Consider the following 23,577-nt stretch of genomic DNA (forward strand, 5'->3'; position numbering starts at 1 on the left):
CAATCCATCATTATTTTGATATTTTCGAAGTTGGAATCAGTAATTAATACTGGTCGACCTAGTTTTTATTAAAATGAAAAAGACTGACCGTTATCGAATCTCGTGCTAGACAAAGGAGATGTTTCTTGTTTTTTTTAAAAAAAAAGAACGTGTTCTTTTCGAACGTGGCGCGCTTTCTCGGTCCATCGGGCATGGCGTCAGCTGCCAATCAGCACAGTGCGCGGACCACCGCGCGGCTGCGTATCATGTTACCATCTATCTTGCGGCCTTCCTGCCCTACGTCTAAGTTACGCCGGTGACGTCACATGCTCGTGACAGTTGGTGCGACACTTTTTGGTTTTTCTGCCGGACGCTGGTCCGGGTGGCCTCGCATTCAAAAGAGGTTTTCTTGACGTAATCTTGGATATCTAAGTTGAAATAAATCTGATACTAATTTAAACATTTTCATTATCTTCTTGAAATTATGTAAGTCTGGATCAATTTACATTGTCGTGGAACGAAATGGTTGGAAATTTAGGTACCGAAATAGTGTATAGCATAATAAATTTTATATCACTTGTGTAACGTACAAACTAGATACAAGCCAAAAAGCAGGTCCCGCGTCTTCCGGGAAATTCTCGCGCAGTCTCGGAAACTATCGCGGCTGCCGTCTCGTATCTAGTTTGTACGTTACACAGCTAACATAAAGTTAATTATGCTATATACAAAATAAATATTCTTCTATTCCATTCTGCGACAATGTAAAATGTAAATGTAAATGTAATGTAAATTGCGCCTAAACGTTAGAGAATATGAAAACTACACACTGCCAATAAAGATAAAGTATCACATACTAATCGAATGCTTTTTTGTCTAACACGAAAACTAGAAGTTACGATGAATAAATCATACATATATAGATAGATAAAGCATTTATTCCACACGTTACATTGCAGTATTATATATAAGATACAACCAGAAATGGTAAGTTATAACAAATAATGTACTAAAAAGGTTTCGGCTCAACACAATGCTGCCAATTTTATAAATTTGCAACGCTGATATTCTGCATGGAATCTCCTTCTTCTCCTCACCTCCTGACAAACCTCATTCGCCTCCTCTATTCCCACAGCCTCTTCACACATGCCCGTTTATTCTGGTACTTTTAACCCGTCGTTTTTATGAACCCCGAAGTCTACCTCCATCCATATTCACTCCATGAATTTGTGCCATCAATCTACCAACATTCATTCTTTCTACATAATCAAACCGTCGAAGCACCCACTCTCCATCCTGATCTCTACATCATCTTTCATACCATAACACTCTCTTACACTGTTCGGCATTCCGTCTTAAAGACATATATAAATAGATTAAATGCAAAAGGAAAAATAAAACATTTTTGTCGTAGCAGTGAAAGGGCGCTGACTTTGCATATGCCTAAGTTCTCAGCTGACTTTCAATCAGAACCAATGAGAGGAACTATGTGTAAAAATATTACTATTAATTACTTTAAGACTAGAAATGAAACTGTTTATTGAAATAATAGAATAATAATGTGAAGAGAATGCACTTAAAATGACCTATTCGATATGTAAGTGCTGAAAACCGAAACACAATAATGCTCACGTTACTGATTGGACAACTCTACTACTACGATATATATATATATATATATACTTAGAATAATAACGCATAGAATGATAGTTTTATATCAAACGAACTGTCACAAGTGAGACAAAAATCAAATTCATGTAGGCTACTTTTAGTAGTATGTTAATTTTCGGTTTTAGTGAATATTTATATAAAAATACAAGTTGAAACGCGTTACTTCCTTGTGGAATGTGATGTTAGTATCTATTTATTTTATGTTTGTCTGACGTAGTTTTACACTCATTTACAGCACATTTCGTCATTTTTAGCTAAAATTCTTGATCTGTTCGCAGTGCAAGTTGGCCTTGAGCACTGAAGGCCCGCCCACTCGTGTAGGCCCATTGGGCGCGCTTCAATTTGCCTCACTTATCGTGTGCGGACTAGGTTTCTATGCGTTATTATTCTAATATATATCGTAGTATACAAAGTGTGTGTGTGGGTGTGTGTGTATGTAGTAAGTGTATATGTAACGTACATCATCTTATTCTCATTATCATCTTTCATAGCACAACGCTCTCTTATTACACTGTTCGGCATTCTGTCTTTATAAATCAGACTTTATTTATTAATTTTAAGACGATCTCATTCGTCCCTCATAAATAACACTCATCTTTCATTATCTGCTACATAATTTAAAAGAAATATGGGAATTAATTCAAGCACGCCTGTCCGCACCGTGCATATCATCCTGTCCTTGATACTCTCTAACGTATCGAGTTGACTTGGGATGTTTTTGTTGACAACATGATATTATGAATATGGCATTTTTCCATAATTACTTTTACCTACATACTTGGGTAAGGTGACTTTGAAATTCTTCCATAGAAATGAGAAAGTGAATTAGTCGATTAACCGTCGTACATTAACTGTACTGCTAATCGCCACGGACCGGTTAAAACGCGGAAGAGATTGTCATGGTACAAAAAAGACCTTGGTATAATAAAGCTACTTGCGATTATACGTTAAAAGTTTTTTTCTGCTCAATTATCATAAACTCTCTTGTGTTCAAAAACCGCAAATTACGACCAGCATAAAGGTAAACTGTTTTGTTGCAACTAATTTCTTATCTGTAAAAATGTTATTATTGCTTCTAACATCGAATTTGATGTTATTAATACGTTCAAATTTCGAACATCTCCGAAAAACAAAACAATTTGATTAGACCTCAATTCTAATATCAGTCGAGATGAAGTTTTATTCGAAATGAAATGTCACTAGCAAACAATTTTAACAATTACACACATTACTTGATATCGAATGATATGATAGTTGGGGCCGGTTCTAGTTTGTCTATAAATTAAAAATAAAAACTACGGTTGTATGAGATGCGTGAGAAGAGTTTTTATTTGCCGTCATTTCGCCAGTCGTAACATGTTGTTCCTGAACACATCACAGAGACCTTATAATATGTGTGTAGATAAAGCAATGAGTGCAACTGTACATAATTAGGCATTAAAACACTCGTGAGATGTTATTACTCGCCTGTCGGCTCATTTTATAAACCCTCACTGTATTTTAATGCCTTTAATTATGTAACAGTTACATAAACTACTATTATGATAACAAGTACGGGACAAACAAGTCGCGCGCCTGATGGTAAGCTACACGCCTGTCTGTAACAGTTGCAGTGCCGCTCAGAGCTTTAAATCGCAAAGATCTGAGGGTCACTGTCAATGCGCTCTTCACCATGACTTGAAAAGTCCCATGTGCCTATAATTTCACCAGCGCCTACCCTTCATAACTTAAACGCAGTAATACTCATTTTACAGCTTGGTGGCAGAAATAGGTCAGGTGGCATACTTCTCTGGACAAATTCTTTAACAAGGAGTTCTACAGCTACTACTAATGAAATGAAGATTATTTGAGTTCGAAAATAGTCTTTTATGCAATCGTTGCATAATGAGGATTCTAAAAGTCGTGTACCGTGTTTAGGCCACGAGACTTTGTCGGGTGGCCTAAATAATAGGTACGTGATTTTTATACCTAATTATGTAATTATTGAATAGAATACTTTTTCTACGAGTACATAAAATAATGAAACATAAAAATATTTAATGTATATTTTGTTAACAATCCATGACAACAAATGCATTTTTTTTAACTCATTATAGATCTGTGTACAGAACTGTAATACACATTATAAGTACTGTGTACAGGTACAGGTACAGAACTATAATGAAAATTTTGAGTTCGACAGCCTTAAAGTAACTGCGAAAACAGCTGAACAGCTGAATATGTGTGCTCATTGTTAAATTAGCCTTCAAATAATAATAAAAAACGCTTTAATATCAGTCCATCCCTTTGGAATCATAGATAGATGACAGACACTCTTTTTCTCTCTTTTTGTGTAAGGGATTTAAAACATTACAAAAGCATAAACGTAAAAAAAAGCTATTTTTCCGAGTTTAAATCGCGTATATTTGTTTTTTCAAACATACCGACGTTTCGGGCCCTTTACAGGTCCCATGGTCACGGTTGACATTTGGGACATTTGGTACCTATAAAGGGCTCGAAAGAAGAAGAAATTGGAATGCAAATAATGCAACGACAGCCTCTTTCCAATTGCCTAATTTCTTATTATAATTTTTCATCAGGTATCATCAATAAACCGCGTACTTCGCAACCTAGCAGCTCAAAAGGAAAAATCCAGCAGCCAGCAACCTCCCTCCGAGTGTACCACACCGGTCTACGAGAGGCTGCGACTCTTAGGGGCCCCAGGGTCCGCACCCACGTGGCCCAGGGCTCCCTGGCCGGCGCAGATTGACACCAGAACCCCTCCATACCAGTTGCACAGTTTGAGTCCTCAACCACAAGCTATTGGATGCAACGGAGGCGAAATGCCAATGAAGAAAGGTAAGTGGATGTTATTCATGAATTCTTGACAAAATGTTTTAAAGTAACACTTAGAATATCTGAGTTCCAAAAAATTAAACGCCATTTTGTGCTATTTCAACAGTTATTCATGTCAAAGCACTAAATTTAGTTAAATTTATTTATACTAGTTCTACGAGGACGCTTGCTCAGAATTCGTAATGAGCAAATATTTCGTTGACCCGTTTTAAACTTGTTGTCAAACTAACAAAATCCGCCGTACAAATTTCGAAAACCAGAATTTATAATAAAGTTTGCATATCATCGTACGCTATTTAATTAAAAACAAACCACCAAAAAGGGCAGACAGTCGACAGCAGCCGCTCGCCGGTCACACTGTCTGGCAACAACAACTTTTTTCACCATTTTGATAGTCGATTTGCGGCTCCCCCGGCGGGGAGAGGCGACGAGCCGCGGTTCGGGGGGAGCCCGCCTACGGTACCGTCAAAAACATTACTCTGCCCATCCAGTTGGAAGATTTAATTTTCATTTTTATCTCAAACATCCCCTTTGTAGTGGTCTGTACTGTATCCAATTAGGTGGCTTTGAGGATTTTTCCAACTCCCGACATAAGTAAATGCAGCATCGCTCCGAGTTATGGAATTTTTAATTTCGATCCCGGATGACCGATAACTGATTCGACGAACAGTGGAATAGAGATCCTTGAGGTTAGTTTTCGTTCTTTCGTTAGGTTTTGCTTCTATTTCAGCCGGGGAATATATATGTATATATGTTGCAGTAACAGTTAATTTGCAACGTTTTACACATTTTTTGGTATTGAGATACCGAAACCGAATGCAGTGAACTGTCTCAAATCGCTCAATGCACACAAAATATAATTCAGATTATATTCGCAAAGTATATTGCAAGTAGATTACACATTAGGCTATTATTTGATTATTCCATATTGCGATTAGAAAAAACGTAATTAAAGAAGCAGTGATCATAACCCTTTTTCTTCAGACAATAAATAGTAGTAAAGGAAAACATCATAAGAATTAATGACGGCCTTCGTGGCCAAGCGGATTGAACACTGGTTTTCATGGTGTCGCTATCTCTGATGTCACGGGTTCGAACCCCAGCTAGAAAACTAACTTTTCTATATTGTTTTGAGTCTGGGTGTTTGTGGTACCGTCATTGTTTCCGATATAGACAACACAAGTGCTTTAACTACTTACTTTGGGATCAGAGCAACGTATGTGATGTTATCCAATATAACATTAAATTGCTTTGCTTACAAAATGACAAACAACGTCTGGTGGTAAGCGACAGGCCTGTTCGTAGCAGTTGTAGAATCAGAACCTTAAATCGCAATGATGAAAGGGGGACTACCCGCACCCGTTACCTTGAGTCTCATGTGACTGTAATTTCACTAGCAGTCTTTGGCTGCTAACACATTGACTGCTTGTATGCAGTTCATGCGTGAAGTCGTTATCAATTTCATACAGTCTAGGTCACGGATAACGACTTCACGCATTAACTGCAAGCAAACGAAACCAACTTCATGCAGCCGAGATCGACTATATTATGCACTTAATGCATGTAGTCGTTATCAACTTCAAGCAGTGGCGGTCTCGGCCTGAAGTTGATTACGACTTCACGCATTAACTGCAAATATGCAGTCAATCTGTTAGCAGTCTTACCCCTCAAAACCATAACACAGTAATGCGCACATGTCTAATTGGCGGCAGAAATAGTTAAAGTAGCATTACTTCCCTGGACGAACGCTTTCACAAAGAGCTCTACTGCTACTAAACTGTACCTAGCTGAACCAGAATTTACTGAATAACAGAATTTCATAAAAGTGTGAGGTGTGAAAGTGTTTGCAGATTGTAAGTCGATCCGGATCGAATACTGCGCGGTCCAGCGGCTGCCCAACGGCGCGCGCGATTATTTAATATGACGCTGTGATGCGTGTTGCCTTACCACTTACTAACATCGTTGTGCCTACTTCGGGTTGAGTTATTTGATAGTTTCATCTTGTTCTTTTTCTAGCGTCCTAATAATTCTCTATAAAGAAAATAATGTCTGTGTTGTTGTGCTTGGCGGCAGAAATAGGTAAGGTGGCAGTACTTCCCTAGACGAGCTCTTTCACAAGGAGCTCTTCTGCTACTTGTACCCTTGGTATAATAAAACCATGTCATCATATTTCATATATAGATTTCTCGTCGTTCCCCGTTATTTACGATGGTTCTTGTTTAGATTGTAATTATATTAACTACCACCTAGAGCCGAGTAGCTTACTGTACTATACAAATTTTCATAGTTTTATTGGTTGTCCTACAAACGTAAGATATTAATCGTAATCTTTAAAATAATGAATGTTTGACCACCATGATTATAAATATTGATAGAAATTACTCCATTAAATACTATACGACTACGACGATACTAGTTTGTTATAATTATTAATACAAAGATCGAACACTTAGAAAAAATTCTTTCGATACGGCTGGATTGGAACCAACGTCTTCCAGCAAACCGTGTCAGACGCTATGCCAACTAAGCCACGGAACGAACTAGCGTACTTTACAAATTTTTCAATGTGCTTGTTGCAAATCTTTGTTTTTGGTTTTTAACGACATTTTTATTAATCTATATAAAAATGTCGTCAAAATATGAAAAGATTCATTTTCATGAAAAACCTGGTAAACAAAATATTAATTCAGAGAACAAAAATAGATCCTGTTCTTGACAGTTGTCTTCAGAAAGTCACAAATTTATTTAATTATCTATGGAAATCAACCGCCCAGGGCTCTTTTTAATTATTTTCTTAAATAATCAATGCAGATATTAACAGTATACAAATATTTATTTATGAAAAGTAACCAGTAAAGTTTGTTACTTTTTCATTTCTGCCTTGCTTTATGGTTTAATTATTTTGACAATTCTAGATGCTAATACATAAGAGTAAAATGAAGAAATTTCACAATATAACATTTTATTGCGTATTGCTCGATGAAATGAATACGGTGACAAATAAAATTTTCGGAGTTGTCATATATTGCCAGATATGTAAACAACTTTCAATATGAATAACAACTTCAAAATAACTTTTACTGGATACCATATTTGTACAGACACAGCCTTAATAAATAAAATAAACGAAAAATCTTTTTTATTACTTTTGAATAAACGGTTGAATAATAATAATGCCTTTGTAACACGATTTTTGTTTCTGAGTTAATATCATTTAGTTATTAGTTCTAACCACCGAGTATATAACTAAAATAAAAACGAAATGTCATTTAATTTGTTTGAAAACTATTTTGCCAAATCATTACGGTGACAATTGCACTCCGATTGGCCAGCCCGAATTCGAATTTATCAGCCCTTATTTCATCTCTATATCTGGTTTTAAACTCGATGGTTCTAACATGAAAAATGTATTTTCCTTTACAACGAAAAGTTGAAATTTGCATTTATGGTTATAAACGTACAATTTTTTTTCCACAAATTGATGACGAAGAACCTAGAAATGTATAGGATTTGCAGGACATAATGTAATTGTGTCTGCTGCCCATGTAAATAGGCAGCTATGTAAATACCACTATGGCAGCCACAAAATCAAAGTTTCGGTGGTATTAAACAGAAACCTGAAACATAACCTTTCTTTTTTTGTAAATTTGTTACATAAATTGTGTATCTGTTCTTTCGATTAGAGCAAGTCTAAATGTTACCGTATCTGTTGCCTGCTTTAGCTTTTAATAGGCACAAAGCAATCATCTAAAGCCTGCCATAGACACGATACCACTTTATACGAAAACGTAACAAAGTGAGCCCTCAGGGTACGCTACTTTCACGTCACTAGCAAACCCGAATATACCCGACTGTTGCCGACCGCGATTGCCTTTTGTAATCTCAATTACTGCGTATTTACTGCTGAATTGTTATACAATTGTTTTATAATTAATTTGCAAACGATCTGCTTAAATGTAATTCATGAATCACAAATGAAATAAATGGATTTGTGGATTTGTGGATTACGATTACACGTTCTATGCTATGTGATCAGTGTATCAATTTATATTGATCGACCACACTCTGGACTTCAAGGAGATGTAGATTTAGTCTCGAAAGATTTAGAAGGCTTTTTAAAATAACTGCCTATCTTAAGAACGTCAAATTCACCATCATTAGAAAGACGAATTAAAAAAATCAATGGATAACTTGATGTCTAATTTACGTTTAGCAGCTTGTGAAAGAATTCATCAAAATCTCGTAAAAGTGCTGGTGAAATTACAGGCACATGACACTTGTCAACTTATGTCTCAGGTGACGGGCGCAGTGGCAATACCCCTCAGACCTTGAAGTGAGTGGCTGTGAGTGACTGGAAAGGCATGTCGTTTACCACCAAGCGCAAAATTGGTTCGTTCAGTTTAGTAGCATTAGAGGTCCTTGTAAAAGAGTTCGTCCAGGGGGACTACTGTCTCTTTACCTATTTCTGCCACCAAGCAGTAATGTTAGCATTACTGAGTTCCAGTTTTGAATGATAAAGGCACTGGTGAAATTACAGGCACATAAGACTTCTCAACTTATGCCTCAGGGTGACGGGCGCAGTGCCCTTAAGATTTTTACGATTTAAAGCTTCAGAGCTTCAGAGTTTAATAGAGTGGCACTGTAACTGTTATGGACAGGCGTGTCGATTCCCACCAGGCGCACGACTTGTTCGTCCAATCACTTAGTGTCATAATAAAAAAATAAAAAAGACATTCTAAATACAATTTAGTAATAAATCAAAAATTAATTACTTCTGTATTGGTCAGTTGTGTTCAAATGCTGCGACAATGTAAGGCTCCTGGAAATGTCTAAACTATATACCTAGCCCTAAAATCATGTTATGCAGTCATCGGCATTATATGCCTGAGATGTAATTGATAAAAGTAATTTCCACATTAAATCCGTCTACGTGTAAGTGGTTCATAAACCAAGTGCCCTACCACCAATATAATAAATAACAGGTCAAAGTATTTTACAGTTGATGATCCTTCAAGGTGCCCTTTAACCGCACCAATGAACGCCATATCTAATATAAAAATGATAAATTTTCTGGAGAAGATTTAGTAATTCTACTACTTCTACTAATATTAAATTCGATAACTTATTTATTTAACTGTTGTTTGTTTAACTGCCTCCGTGGCCGAACGGTTATCATGCTGGACTGCCACGCATATTTTTCCCAGGTTCGATGTCCGAGGCGGGAGAAATATTTGTATGGCCTACATTAATATCTCTCGTTAGTTTGGGTGTAATTTGTAGTCGTGTGTCCATGGCAGCCGCGATACAGGGTTTCCCTATTGCAGGGCTATAAGTGTATGCGCTATTATTGTTATTGTTTATGCTTAATTAAGAGAGTTATTATTAAAAACAGAGCAAACAGAGGGTTAAAACTCAATAAAGCCGGATGTTAACCGCGTTTTTACCCAAAGCAAGCAGAACCCAGAAACCCAGCGGTTTTAATCCATTTCTGCCCGAAATCTTGGGAGGAATCGGCGAATATGAAATTTGGTGTAGTTTCATACTTATTTCAAATTTCAACGTAAAAAATATTTTTTAGACGAAAAACAGGCAACTCCAAACAATACCCTTGCAATCCTATGGATTCTCACTACTAAGGAAGCACATTTTTCGATTCGAGTGCATACGATCTAACGATTTTTTATATCGATTTGTTTCAATGCGATTTTCAAGCGAATCGATTCAATAGAAAGGCAACTCGAATCGTCTAGATCAAGCAATAAACCTTTTGTAACAATATCACAAAACTCGATTTACAACAAATATTTAGTTTTAAATAATTTTTGCCCTCGATTTCCGCCATTAATGGGTTTTAACCCGATTTAAACCCGGCGTCAACAAATCGCCGGGTTAAACCCCGGGCGCTAGCCCATCTCTCATCATCATCATCAACCCTTTTATACGTCCCACTGCTGAGCACGGATCTTCTTTCAGGCGAGGATGTTAGGGGACTTCACACGTTTTCCGAGGGTTGTAAACCTTCTTCGATGTGCGGGTTTCATCGAGATGTTTTCCTTCACCGAAGTACTCATGTTAAATTTCAAATTAAAGCCCATCTCTGATTATACATTATTTAAATGTGTATTGAATTGACAATTTAATTATTTTTTGTGAAATTACTCCACTACTTTGTTATATTTATTAATACAAGGATCGAACACTTGGAAAAACGTCCTTTGATCCGGCCGGATTCGAACCGATCGTCTTGTAGCAAACCGTGGCAGACGCTATGCCAACTAAGCCATGGAACGAACCAGCGGACCTCACGAATTTTGTTGTCGGATTTTTTGAATTTGGTTTTTCAACGACTTTTTAGCCGTAGCGCCATCTATAAGAAATATAATATATAATCTATGTATAATATAATTTGTTTCCTGTACTTCGTATTATTTCTATGACTTTGTGACGAATGATCACAAGAAGTTTTATTATACCCAGGATACGAATTGTAACATTATGACATTGATCATCGTCACGCCACAAAGGTGTCTTATTAAAGAAATCGAATTGATCAATTAATTGCCTTTATTAAGTCCCCTTGTAGAATAAAATCTGTTAGACCGTATGTGTGTTGAGCTTAACGCTCCCTCGTTTGAACAAATCATTAGGAATAAGAATAAGGTAGTCGTTATACTACATTTGAAATTTTACTATTGTACTATAATAATAAAATAAAATAAAATGTTTCTACACCCATTAATAAATTTAACATTACATAACAATTAAATTGAATTTTATTAACCGAAAATTATTATTATTAACGACGTAAATAATTATTATTATTACTATTGTATAACTATAATTGATTTATATTTTAAAAACGGAGTGTTCGCTTACTAATTAAGGCGAAAAAATCATCTACTCTATTCACGGCAAACATGCCAGACTCACTACACCGCCAGGGAAGCCGCAGCATAGCACGAAATGCATTATTGTACTGAACTCTTGAGTCTATCAAAAGATCGCTTAGTATAATGGTACCAGAATTGACTAGTGTAGAACGCATGGCAATAAGCCCTAAACAGAATTATTAATTATATAATTGCTGTTCGAAATTTTAAAAGTTGCAGAGCAAAAGAGCCCTTTAAAACGACAGCTTACTTTTATATTACATTGACAAAAGTGTACGTACCGTCTTTTTCCAAACAGTCCCTGAAAACTTAAGGCATGTAAAAGTACAAGGTTAAAGTACGTCCATAGAAATAAATCGCAACTAGTGGAAACTAAATAAAACGTCCCTTATGAAAAGGGAGATGCGTGATAAATACAAAAAGAAAAGAGACAAATGTATAAACTTCGTAATGAGATAGAAAGGGAAGGGTATACTGTCTGGTGTCTCAAGATAAGGCAAAGAAAAATGTCCCCAAGGATATTTATAGGTGCGGATAAATGGTTATTACGGGTCGGGTAGTTGTAAATTAGTGAGATACATTGCGCGTTGAATATTTATTTGTGGCGTGAGATATTACACTATTGTCGTAATGGACTGCGTTTTTCTTGGGCCCTTTTCTTTCTTAGTTACTTCGATGAATTCTCGTTGTTGTTATTTATACTTGTTCTTGTTTAGACTGTAATTATATTAAGTATTGCCGCAGGTTGTCCATAGAATATTATACATAATAACTTATAGATTCATTGAAAAATAAGGCTGTTAACATATTTACCTATAGATACTGTAATAAGTTATATAACGTGTATATATATTGTAAGTACAATATTATTGTTGAACCACTACCACCACTACGCCATAAGAATTCGGAACGCGCACTATAAGTATTCCAGAAAACAGGCCCTTCTGTTTAAGGATAATGTTTTCGGCACCTGAAAGGTTAGGAAAACAATGACCCCACACCGCAACTAGGTATAAAAGCTGCAGGGCTAAAAAGGTCGCATTGGCAGAATCACTATGAGATCCTACAACGATTCATATTTCAAATCGCAAAAAGGTCACTTAATTGACAATTCATATAACGCAATATATAGAGGACCTAGTAGAGCTCCTTGTGAAAGAGTTCGTCCAGGTAAGTACTGCCATCTTACCTATTTCTGCCGCCAAGAAGTAATGCGAGTATTTCGCTCCGTACCGTACTGCGTTCCGATTTGGAAGAGTAAGGGTGCTGGTGAAATTACAGGCACATGAGACTTGTCAATTTATGTTCTCAAGGTGACGGGCGCAGTGTACAGCCCCTCAGACCTTTGTGATTTAAAGCTCTGAGTGTTACTGTAACTGCGTGTCGCTTGCCACCAGGCGCACGACTTGTTCGTCCCGTCATTTAGAATCATAAAAAAAACTAAGTGCTTATAAATAAATAATTCGTATAATTGACCCTTTTGATAAAAATACAATATTTCTTTTTCACCATTGTTCGGTTCAATTTCCAGATGAGGCAAATACCATTTTAAATTTTGAATGCACTATTACTTTTAAAAATAAAATAATGTCTCCATGAAACAAAATATCCTATCTACCTTCTTTGAAGTACTTTCCCTCCGTGTTCCATAGCCGTGGAACTCCCTGTACATTTATATGATACACATGTATGTATATAAGCGACTATATTGTAGTCTGTATACATGTATGTATTGTTTACAGTGTCAATATATTTTACACTGTCTCTGTACATGTTTAAAGTGTGTATCTTGCTTATAGTGCCATATACTTGGATTATTTCTATACTGCTGCAGTTGCAATGTGTTGTATTGTCTATGGTTAGAGACATACATACGTTGCCTCTATGGTTAACTTGTCTCAGGGTGACGGGCGCAATGGCAGTGTCCCTAAAATCTTTGCGATTTAAAGCACTGCAACTGTTATGGATAGGCGTGCACGACTTGTTCGTCCTATGTGGACAGTGTCCACAAAACAGAAATTGCTCTTATATCAAACAGCTGAATCATAAAAAGTTGCACTACTTGAATCACTAGTCCCATGATCAGGTCTGACAACCTAAGTAGGAGAATTAGTGGTAATTGCAAGATAAATCTTTAGTACCTACCGTTTATACAAACTCCAGCATGCTGAATAATGTCCCGAACTCCCTTCTAAGACAATAACCGTGCCCATCTGCGACGTAGTGTTGATACAAAATAATCCCCCTATTCCCAACCACGCTATGCCATATTAAAATTAAAATCTACCCCTCTCAGCTAAGACAGACGAAAATAGCGCCCGTTTAGGCTCATCACATCAAAGGGCCGCTTTGAACCGCCCGTCTAACGCCTATTGGATATAACACATATGTATATAAGCTGGTATGTGTGTGGTGGAACGTTAATCTGTATGGGGTTGGTTAATATGTGAATTTAGTATATAAATGCTATGTGCATAACTTAGAAAGTCGCTCATATAACCTTGTCATTGCTGTGAGAAGGTTATTCAAAAATCTCTCACTAGATGTCACTAAAGGCGACGAATGCCGAAAGTAACAAACAAAGAACTATAACAACGCACACACACACTCACACACACTCAACATAGCCCCGCACTAGGGAAACCCTGTGTCGCGGGTGCCATGGACACACACATAGACAACCACAAATTAGGTGTAATTCAAACTCACGAGAGAAATAAATGTACGCCATACAAATATTTCTCCCAGCCCGGGACCTCTGCGTGGCTGTCCGACATGGTAACCGTTCGGCCACGGAAGCAGTTAAAAAGTTAAAGTCAAAAGGAGTAAAACAAAAACACATAGGAGAATTTCGACGACTCGGTAACTATGTATGTGTATGGGCCCGTAGCTCTGGTGGTTAGAGCAATGCTACGGTGCAGCATGGACGTGAGTTCAAGGAAACTAGTGAAGTTATATCACAAAAAAACTCAATAAATAATAATTCGTTAGTTCGCTCGCACAGGTCATAGTACCCTTCCCACATAACGTTGGTAGGGTTGATAAGTTGGGGCACTATAAACAAAACTTATTTGAAAAAATATTGGACTGTATGGATAGAAAGTTCAGTGATGTTTGAATTAACGTTTTATCGGATTAGTTTCTCAGTAATAATGATATGAGTTTCATCATCAACCCATATGTACGTCCAACTGCTGGGTACGGGTTTTCTTCTCAGGCGAGGGTTTAGGTCATAGTCCGCAGCGCTTGCCCAATGCGGGTTGGGGACTTCACACGCTTTCCATGGGTGTGACCTTTCTTCGACGTGCAAGTTTCATCGTGATGTTTTCTTCATCGAAAAGCTGACGGTAAACTCAAATTAAATTTCGAAAAGCTTAGAGGTGTAATCCCGGATTAGAACCCACGACCTCTGCTTGAAAGGTGGTAAGTAAAACCATTAGGCTACCGCGGCTTTTTTATATGAATTATATATATAATGCTTATACTAGAGGTTACATTCTGCATTCTTCTTATACGTACTCCAGTAACAGGTAAGCTCATTTACTCAACCAAATGCTGACTTAGAAAGTTATAAAAACTAAAAATATTTATAATTTTTGAACGTAATAATTGAAATACATTTATGAAAAATGAATTTAATTTAAATATATACAATAAAATTAAAAATTAAATATAATAGCATTAACTGCAATAACATTTCATTGTTTCTTAGTGCAAAAGTGTAAACCAATCAATATAGTTAGTTATAAAAAAAACATAAATCTAAACAGTCAGTTAATGACTTTTTATAATGTGACTTTTTATTAACGATTTTTTTGTAATCTTAACATGTCATAATTATTACCGTTACGTAATTTTAAACTATTTTTACACCTGACTTTTCTTCCTCATCAAATCTTTAGACGTTCATTGACCCCATATGGACTAATATTTTAAAGAGTCTATAAATGTTCTGCATTTATAGACTCTTGCGATATGCGATAATAAAACACTGTTTTATTTTTACTTCTTTATTTAACGTTAATCGTGTAAACCTCAAACAAACCGGCTTAAATGGGATTATTACGCGTACGACCAACCCGGATGCGTTCCGGACCCGTCCCGTCTCTGGATGAAAGGCCTCGAGCCCTCGGGAGGCATACACGCAAAATAGCAATTAAATCCACCTTCATTACGCGTTACCCTTTCTCTGTATGGCACATTCGAGTGACAAGGGTGCGGTTAAACCTTTATGGAATTAGCGTTGTTGGATACGATCTAAAATCTAGTTTGTAGAGACTAGTATGTACTTGAAGAGTAGGTATTAGAAATATTTCTAACTGAATTTACAGGCGTTACTTACATGAAATCATCGAGTATATAACTAGAGTACTAATGGTAATTGGAATAATTTAAAACTGTTAGTACAAAAGTTGTTGTTTGTGATTTTAGTTATATGACTTTGCGAGATTGTTAGTATTTTACAAATAACCCTGTGTACTGCTATAATCATCGAGTATATAACCAGAAATGTCAGAGAGACGAAATGTCATTAAATTTGTACGAAAGCTATTCTGCCAAATCATTGCGGTGACAACTGCGCTCCGATTGGCCAGCCCGGATTCGAAACAATTGACGGGTGTCGTCAATTGTTTCACTTGAAATCGACCAGTTTAACTTGAGCTTTGCTATAATGACTACTGAAACTTGAAAAAATACATATTTAATATTTAATTACCGATGAAATGTGTTTGTTTTGTAATTAGATGTTTTGCTGTTTTTCCCACACCACCGATTTGAATGGAATAGACATTATTAGAGATACTATCTTTATTACGATAAATACAGAATATTCTTGGAATATACGGAGACGTACACACAGGTCAGTTGTTGGCACTGTACTATTTCAGCTTTCTAATTTGTGGTTTCAGTGCAAATGAGTTGATATTTAAAAGTCATATAAGGCCCATTTGCCTGATGAGTTGCCAGGGATGGATGGCCTTTATTTCATTTCTATTATACTCAATGCATGGAATACTAGCTGGTGCCGAGAATTCGAATAACCTACTGCGCTACTTTACTTGAGGGATAATATTATTTGATCCTCGTCGATATCTATTGCAAAAGTCCACTTTTTTTAAATAAACGATATTTATTTTTATGTTTGATATGTACATAAATTGTCCCGTCTATATTAGTTGATCTACGGATAAATTATAAATGAACTGCATTCAAAGTAATACTATTATTATGTTTAAGCATATTAAATTAATATTTGGTATTGAAAAATAATAAAAGATACTCTTTTTTTATTATTGGTCTTTTCTTTTAACCAGTATATATTTTGATATTGATCTCCTAATAAATTGGTTGCTTGGTTGCACCCTCCATTCGGTAGGTTAAGTTAGGTTAGTAGAGAGAGAGCGAAAGGAGCGTGGCGCGGCAGCGGCCGGCGAGTGCCAGAAACCAATTTGCTTGCGTTTCCGAACATGTTTTCAGGTCAAATTGCATAATTTGTCCTGAAATATAGAATAGAATAATATTATAATTAATATAATAATAGTTTACAAATATAATCAATGTTTACTTAGTTTTGAAATCAAATATCTAAATTTTATTTTTAATTCGCATTTGTCTCTGTTATGGGGCCCAACATAAAACTATCAAAGTCAATTTATAGAAATCAAACATTTTTTAGGTAGCTCAGAACAGATTAAAATATAACGATTGATTTAATTTATTTTGTCTCAGAGAAAAAGGATCAACCATTAAAAAAGATGACCGTTTAGCTTTTTTTGCCTTCAACTTTTGCAAATTTAAAAGGACCATTTAAAGACACGCCACTGCTTGACAAAAGATTGGTTCTCCATACAAATAATCATTTCAGCCCCTTTGAAACTTATTTTTGTAACAAAAAGTAACCTATGTCCTTTTCCTAGGTCCCATCTATGTCTATACCAAAATTTAGCTTTGATTTAGTGGTTTATGCATGAAAACTTAACAGACATTTCGCTTATATAATGCAAGTAGTATCAGTTAGGAAGTTTGAATTTTTTAAATTCAAACTTCCTAACTAATATTATTATTTACATATGCATTTTATATTTATTATAAAATGCATATGTAATGTGTTGTTTATTCAAGGAATAAATGATTTCTTTCTCTATTTCATTCCATTTTCTCAAACAAATGCCAATTATGGAACAATATTGTTCCATAATTGGCATTTTTCGATTGTAACTAATAACGCACACACTCAACATAGCCCCGCACTAGGGAAACCCTGTGTCGCGGGTGTCATGGACAAACATATAGATAATCACAAATTACACCCAAACTCACGAGAGAAATAAATTTAGGCCATACAAATATTTCTCCCGGCCCGGGAATTGAACTTGGGACCTCTGCGTGGCAGACCGGCATGGCAACCGTTCGACCAAAGAGTCAGTTAAGTCTCTTTTAGTTAAGTCTCTTTTATATTGGACAAACGAAGCGAAGTATTTGTACCCGCGTCAAAGAACATATATAGCTGATGTCAAACACCGTAGAGTAAACAAGTCTGCAGTCTGCGAGCATGTCATGGATAAACCTACACTTTCAATGAAGTTGGACAAACCCCAGGTCCTTGCAAAAGAAGTCCGTTATCTACCCAGGATGCTGCGAGAGGCCATTGAAATTAAAAAACATCATAATTTCAACAGGGAAGATGGTTTCTCTGTACCACCAGTTTGGGATCCAGTATTTCCTCTAATGAAAAATCCCAAACAGACATAAGACTGCAGTACTAATTAATATGTTTTAGTGCATTCTAATTTCTAGTATTAATTATTAATAAATTTAAATTAATAAAAATTCATTCAATAAAATAATTTGTAAAACGTAATGTAGCGTACATTTAAATGTTTCTTCGTAAAATTAAAAACAAGGTATTTAATTAATAACTTTTGTAACTATAATGAAAAATAGGGTGGTTTGCATTAATATTAGACATAACTGGTTGATGACTGTACCACTTCAGTCAGCCGTGACCATGGGACCTGTAAATGGGCCCGAAACGTTGATTTCTTTGAAAAAACAAATATACGCGATTTAAATCCGGAAAAATCGTTTCATTTCCTATGTGTAACAGTCGCGAAAGCCTAAGAACTCGATGTATTTGTTGCAAATTTAATGTTATTACAAAATGTTTATTGCTTTCTTATCTGGACGATTCGTCTTTCTATTGAATCGAACCGATACAAAAATCGTTAGATCGTATGCGCTTGAATCAATCTTCATAAAAATCGAATCATAATGTGGCCATAATCGTAATCACAGGATTGTAAGGTGGCGTATTGCGTAGAGACGCTTATTTTTCGTCTAAAAAAGATTTTTTAGATTGAAATTTGTAATTAGTATGAAATTATATTTATAATTATTCTTATATATATATATAAATATTTATATAATTATTCCGAACTCGTTGTTTCTGCCCACGATTTTGGGCAGAAATGTGTTAAAACCCGGCGCTTCGGGTAAAAACACGGTTAAAACCCGGGACAGTAGATTGCGTTATAATTCACTACGCATCTCTGGACGTAACTGACCTCCTGTATGTCTGCTTTCATGCAGCCAAACATTTGAATTTAAGTGTGCAAGGGACCAGTATGCGATCTCTTTAGTACCATATTACCTACACGTACCCTTATCCCTCATAACGAAGCACTATGTTCAGTCGCACAGACAACATCCGTACAAAGGGTTCGGGGCCAATAACGCATGTAACCGGATTATAAAACATGAAAACGCAGTAAAAGCTCTCCCTTTCCTAACCATCCCTTCCACGTTAGCTGTAATTATGGCTGTTAATTTGAGACGCGTTTATAAAGCTACGTATACTATAGGTACAGGCGCAGGCAATAATATGTATATATCGTTTCTCTTCTAAATGATTGCAGTACTATAGATTAGGGATTTTTTTAGGTAATCATCACATCTTTCACCGAAAAGCTCATGGTAAATTTCAAGTGAAATTTCGCACATAAATTGCGAAAAACCCAGTCTCTGCTTGAGTGGCAGTAGGTCAAACCAATTAGGCTACCACGGCTTTTTATTTATTAAGACAAATGGATTTTTAATTAAGTTTTATTGAATGTCAGGATGTTTCACCACCATAATAGTCAATCATTTTTAACCGACTTCAAAAAAAGGAGGAGGTTCTCAATTCGATTGTATATTTTTTTTGTATGTGTCTTACGCGATAACTCCGGCTTTTGTGCACCGATTTTGATGATTCTTTTTTGTAGGAAAGAGGGTATCTCCATAGTGGTCCCATTTAATTTTGAAGGAAATCATCCGCCTGTAAGGGTTGCTGTTCACACATGAAGACTCATTTTTATAAGTAGCGCCTAAATTTTATCATAACGAGTAATTATTTTAATGGTTGATTATGCTATTCTCCAATTCAAGGTGTTTTTCTTTAAGCAGTAAGGATCGATTTTTATTATCTCCTGTGTTAAGTCCCGTATAGTGGTGAACTAGGGGATGAATCCGGGTATGCGCACTTTCCGATAACCAATTTCAATAAAACTTGGCAAATAGATGTAATTCCACGAAGTTTTGAGGTCGGTTTTTTTTAGTACTCTGTACTGAGATTATTTGTGAAATTACTCCACTAGTTATAATTATTAGTACAAAGATCGAACACTTAGAAAAAATTCCTTCGATCCGGCAGGATTTTAACCGACGTCTTCTAGCAAACCGTGTCAGACGCTATGCCAACTAAGCCACAGACGAACCAGCGGACCTTACGAGTTTTTCAATGTGCTTGTTGCAGGTCCTTGTTTTGGTTTTTAGAGACTTTCATAAGTTTTTCACAGGTAAGAAAGCTGTTCAACCCAATATAAAGACCTGCATCGATCATTCTCGAACTACCTAATTTCCGTGACAATTTTTATTATTTATGTATACGGTTTTTTATCGTGCAATATTATTTAATACTCCAGTGCTGGATCGTGAAATATTATTTACTAATTACGCGATAATAATACTTGAACATTTAAATAATAGAAATTGCCAAGGAAATTAGGTTTGAAACACTAGTCTTAGAATGACCGGCATCAAGCACCTAGAGAAATCCGTAAGATCTGATGATGACTCGATTCCTAACTGCCTCAGTGGCCGAACGGTTACCATGCTGGACTGCCACGCAATGGCCTATATTTATTTATCTCGTGAGTTTAGGTATAAATTGTGGTTGTCTATGTTGGGTCCATGACACCCGCGCTACAGGGTTTCCTTAGTTCGGAGCTATGAGTGTGTGTGTTAAAAAAAATTGTTTTGATTTTATTCCAGGATTACAAAGAAGGTTACCCATTACATAGAAGTTTAGTATACTTTGCATGTTTAGATTATGAATCTTGAATAAATCTTAATTAAAAATCTCAATATTGTCTTCATAACACCGTAGCGATTCGCCGGCGTCGGGGCAAAAGGAAAAAATATAAAATAAAAAACGCAAGGGGCGGGCCCCTCTCTCGCGTTAGTGCCGCCCCGGTGATCCTCCCACATGCGCATAGCACAGACATAACATAAACAATGTATAATTATACCACAGACTGTCAATGGGGAACCGTATTACGTTTTTACAATAAGGTTCCGGGTTATATACACTCGGACACCATAATTCGAGTCACCTCGCATTTTCAGTGTAAATGCTTAAGCAATGTTTGATTGATCAAAAACTATAAAGCAATTTTGAAATTAGTATACTAAACGTCTTTTCCATAAATCCATGTTGGAAATTTGGATGTGCGAAACCGGGGGAAACCTTTGTCTTCCACGATAACACTGCTTTTGTATTCGAGCCCTTTAGTACAAAAATGCGAGGTGGCTCGAATTATGTGCCCGGAAGTATATTAAGATTATCATTTCGTAAGTTTAAAGCTGACATTTAAAAAGCATTTTGATTGAAAAGTCATAATACAAAACTGAAGACTACGTGTTAGATATACTTTTGAACTGCCTTTGTGGTCGAACGGTTACCACGCTGGACTGCTAGGCAATGGTCCCGGATTCGATTCCCGGACCGGGAGAAATGTTTGTATGGCCTACGTTTATTTATCTTGTGAGTGTAATTTGTGGTTGTCAATGTGTATGTCCATAACACCCGCGATAAAGGGTCTCCCTAGTGCGGGCTAGTGTATGCCACAGTTTATTTGAAGAGAGCAACTCCTAGAATTTTTAGCTCGTTCTCCTCGGGGAAGTCAGCACAGTGAATGAGCAGTAGCTTAAAAATGGCGTTTTCAAATGTAAATTTATCTTACCTGTGGAATAAATTATTCTTTGACTTTGAATGTGGGAAGCTACGAATATTAGTGGCAATACACATTGCTGTTTCTCTACTTGTAAAATCAAGCAAAACAAACCAATGACAACTATTTGTGATTGATTTTCTTTAAGGAATAGTGTTTATTGAAGTTATTGTTTTTGGCAGGCTTTTATTTCAAATGCATAAAAAATATAAACAATTTTCTCTAATATTCCTGATTTTCGTTTTGTATTTATTTCTCTTTTTCCTACGTATAAAGCTTATTTTTTAAAAAAATGGGTTTTTTCGCGAATGGTAGGTATTGTTAAAAAAAGAATTATGGCCAGATTTCCCTAAAATATTCCTGCAATTTCAAGTCAATGTCAATGACATTTATTTACATTTAGTGGCAGTAGAGCTCCTAGTGAAAGCGTTCGTCCAAGGAAGTGCTGCCACCTTACTCATTTCTGCCGCCAAGCAGTAATGTGGTCATTACTGCGTTCCGGTTTTAAAGAGTAAAGGGTGCTGGTGAAATTACAGGCACATGGGACTTGACAAGCTATGTTTCAGGGTGATGGGCGAAGTGACAGTGCCCCTCATATTTTTGCGATTTAAAACTCTGAGTAGCACTTGAACTACCACGGACACACGTGTTGCTTACCATCCAGACGCACGTCTTATTCGTCTCGACACTTGATAGGTATTATAATAAATAACAAAATGACAATCAAATCTTCGTAACCGTTACTTGGATTGATTTGATTGATTTTATATTTTTACAATTCATCATTTTAGCCCGTTAACACCCACTGCTGGTATAGGCCTCCTCTTTTGCACGCCAGCTCAATCGGGCCTGTGCGAATCTCATCCACAATCTTCCGGCCACCCCGACGATATCATCCGACCATCTAGCAGGTGGTCAGCCTCGAGGACGTCTCGCTCCTACCGGGTACCACTCAATAACCGCCTTGGTCAATCGGTCGTCATCCCGCCTAGCAACATGTCGTGCCCATCTATTTTAGGCTCGCGATCCGCATACCGACGTCTACGGCCCTTGTTCGCTGTCGTATTTCCACGTTGGGTATGCGGTCGATGAGGGAAATGCCGAGCATGGTGGGCTCCATTGCCCGCTGTGCTACGATTTTTTGCATGTATTCCTTTGTGATCGGCCATGTCTCGACACCGTAAGTAAGTATGGGCAGGACGCATTGATTATAATCTTTTGTTTACAGGCTTTGAGGGATTTTAGATTTAAAGACGTCCTCCAGTTTTCCAAAGGCAGCCCATCCCAACTGAATCGTTCTTGCGATCTCCTTGTCTTGGAAAGATCGGCCAAAAGATTAACAGTGTCCAAGATAAATGTACTCGTCTATTACATCTTGTTGGGTGTTCCCAACTAAGAATTAAGAAAACATAAATTACGTGGTTCGATTCGGAATATTTATATTCGATGTTGTGATATAATTAAATTAAAATGTTTGGCCATAAAACATTTGTAAATTATTTAACACTGGGGACGGAGTAGCGTCTGTCATACAGCTTTATTAGAGAACTAATGTGGTCTGTGTAGAACTAGTACGGACACTACTGTTCAACCTTATCTTAAAATACCAAATTAATGTTAAAATACCATCCAAAAGTACCATTTATAAAAAAAATATTAAATTAAACATACTCGCACCCTTCGTGTAATAAGGCCACATCTGCAAAATGATAAGTTTTCAGAAAAGAGCTTTAAAGATTCTACGAACGAAATCACTCGTAACTTTTTTATGCTTAAATAGGAGATATAACATTTCATGTATGTATTCATAATTTGTTTCATGTAGTTTATATTATTTTTAAGACTTTCATGTGATAAAAATCACAGGACACGAAAAGTTTACGTAAGTTACTTCATTTAGGAATGATTTATCAACATGGATTTATGCAAAGTAA

General features: G+C 36.4%; 1 protein-coding gene across 3 annotated transcripts in view; it reads left to right on the plus strand.

The window, feature by feature from the left end:
* The window catches only part of LOC113228893 (paired box protein Pax-6-like), an 88,246-nt gene that overhangs the window by 45,663 nt on the left and 19,006 nt on the right, over positions 1 to 23,577 (plus strand). For all 3 annotated transcript variants that reach the window (XM_026462326.1, XM_026462328.1, XM_026462327.1), the window contains exon 4: positions 4,227 to 4,485. In XM_026462326.1, the coding sequence (XP_026318111.1) occupies positions 4,227 to 4,485 (259 nt within the window). The remainder of the gene's footprint in view (positions 1 to 4,226; positions 4,486 to 23,577) is intronic.

The sequence above is a fragment of the Hyposmocoma kahamanoa genome, unplaced genomic scaffold, assembly GCF_003589595.1.
Source record: "Hyposmocoma kahamanoa isolate Upper Pololo Valley unplaced genomic scaffold, ASM358959v1 262, whole genome shotgun sequence".
Classification (NCBI taxonomy): Eukaryota; Metazoa; Arthropoda; class Insecta; order Lepidoptera; family Cosmopterigidae; genus Hyposmocoma; species Hyposmocoma kahamanoa.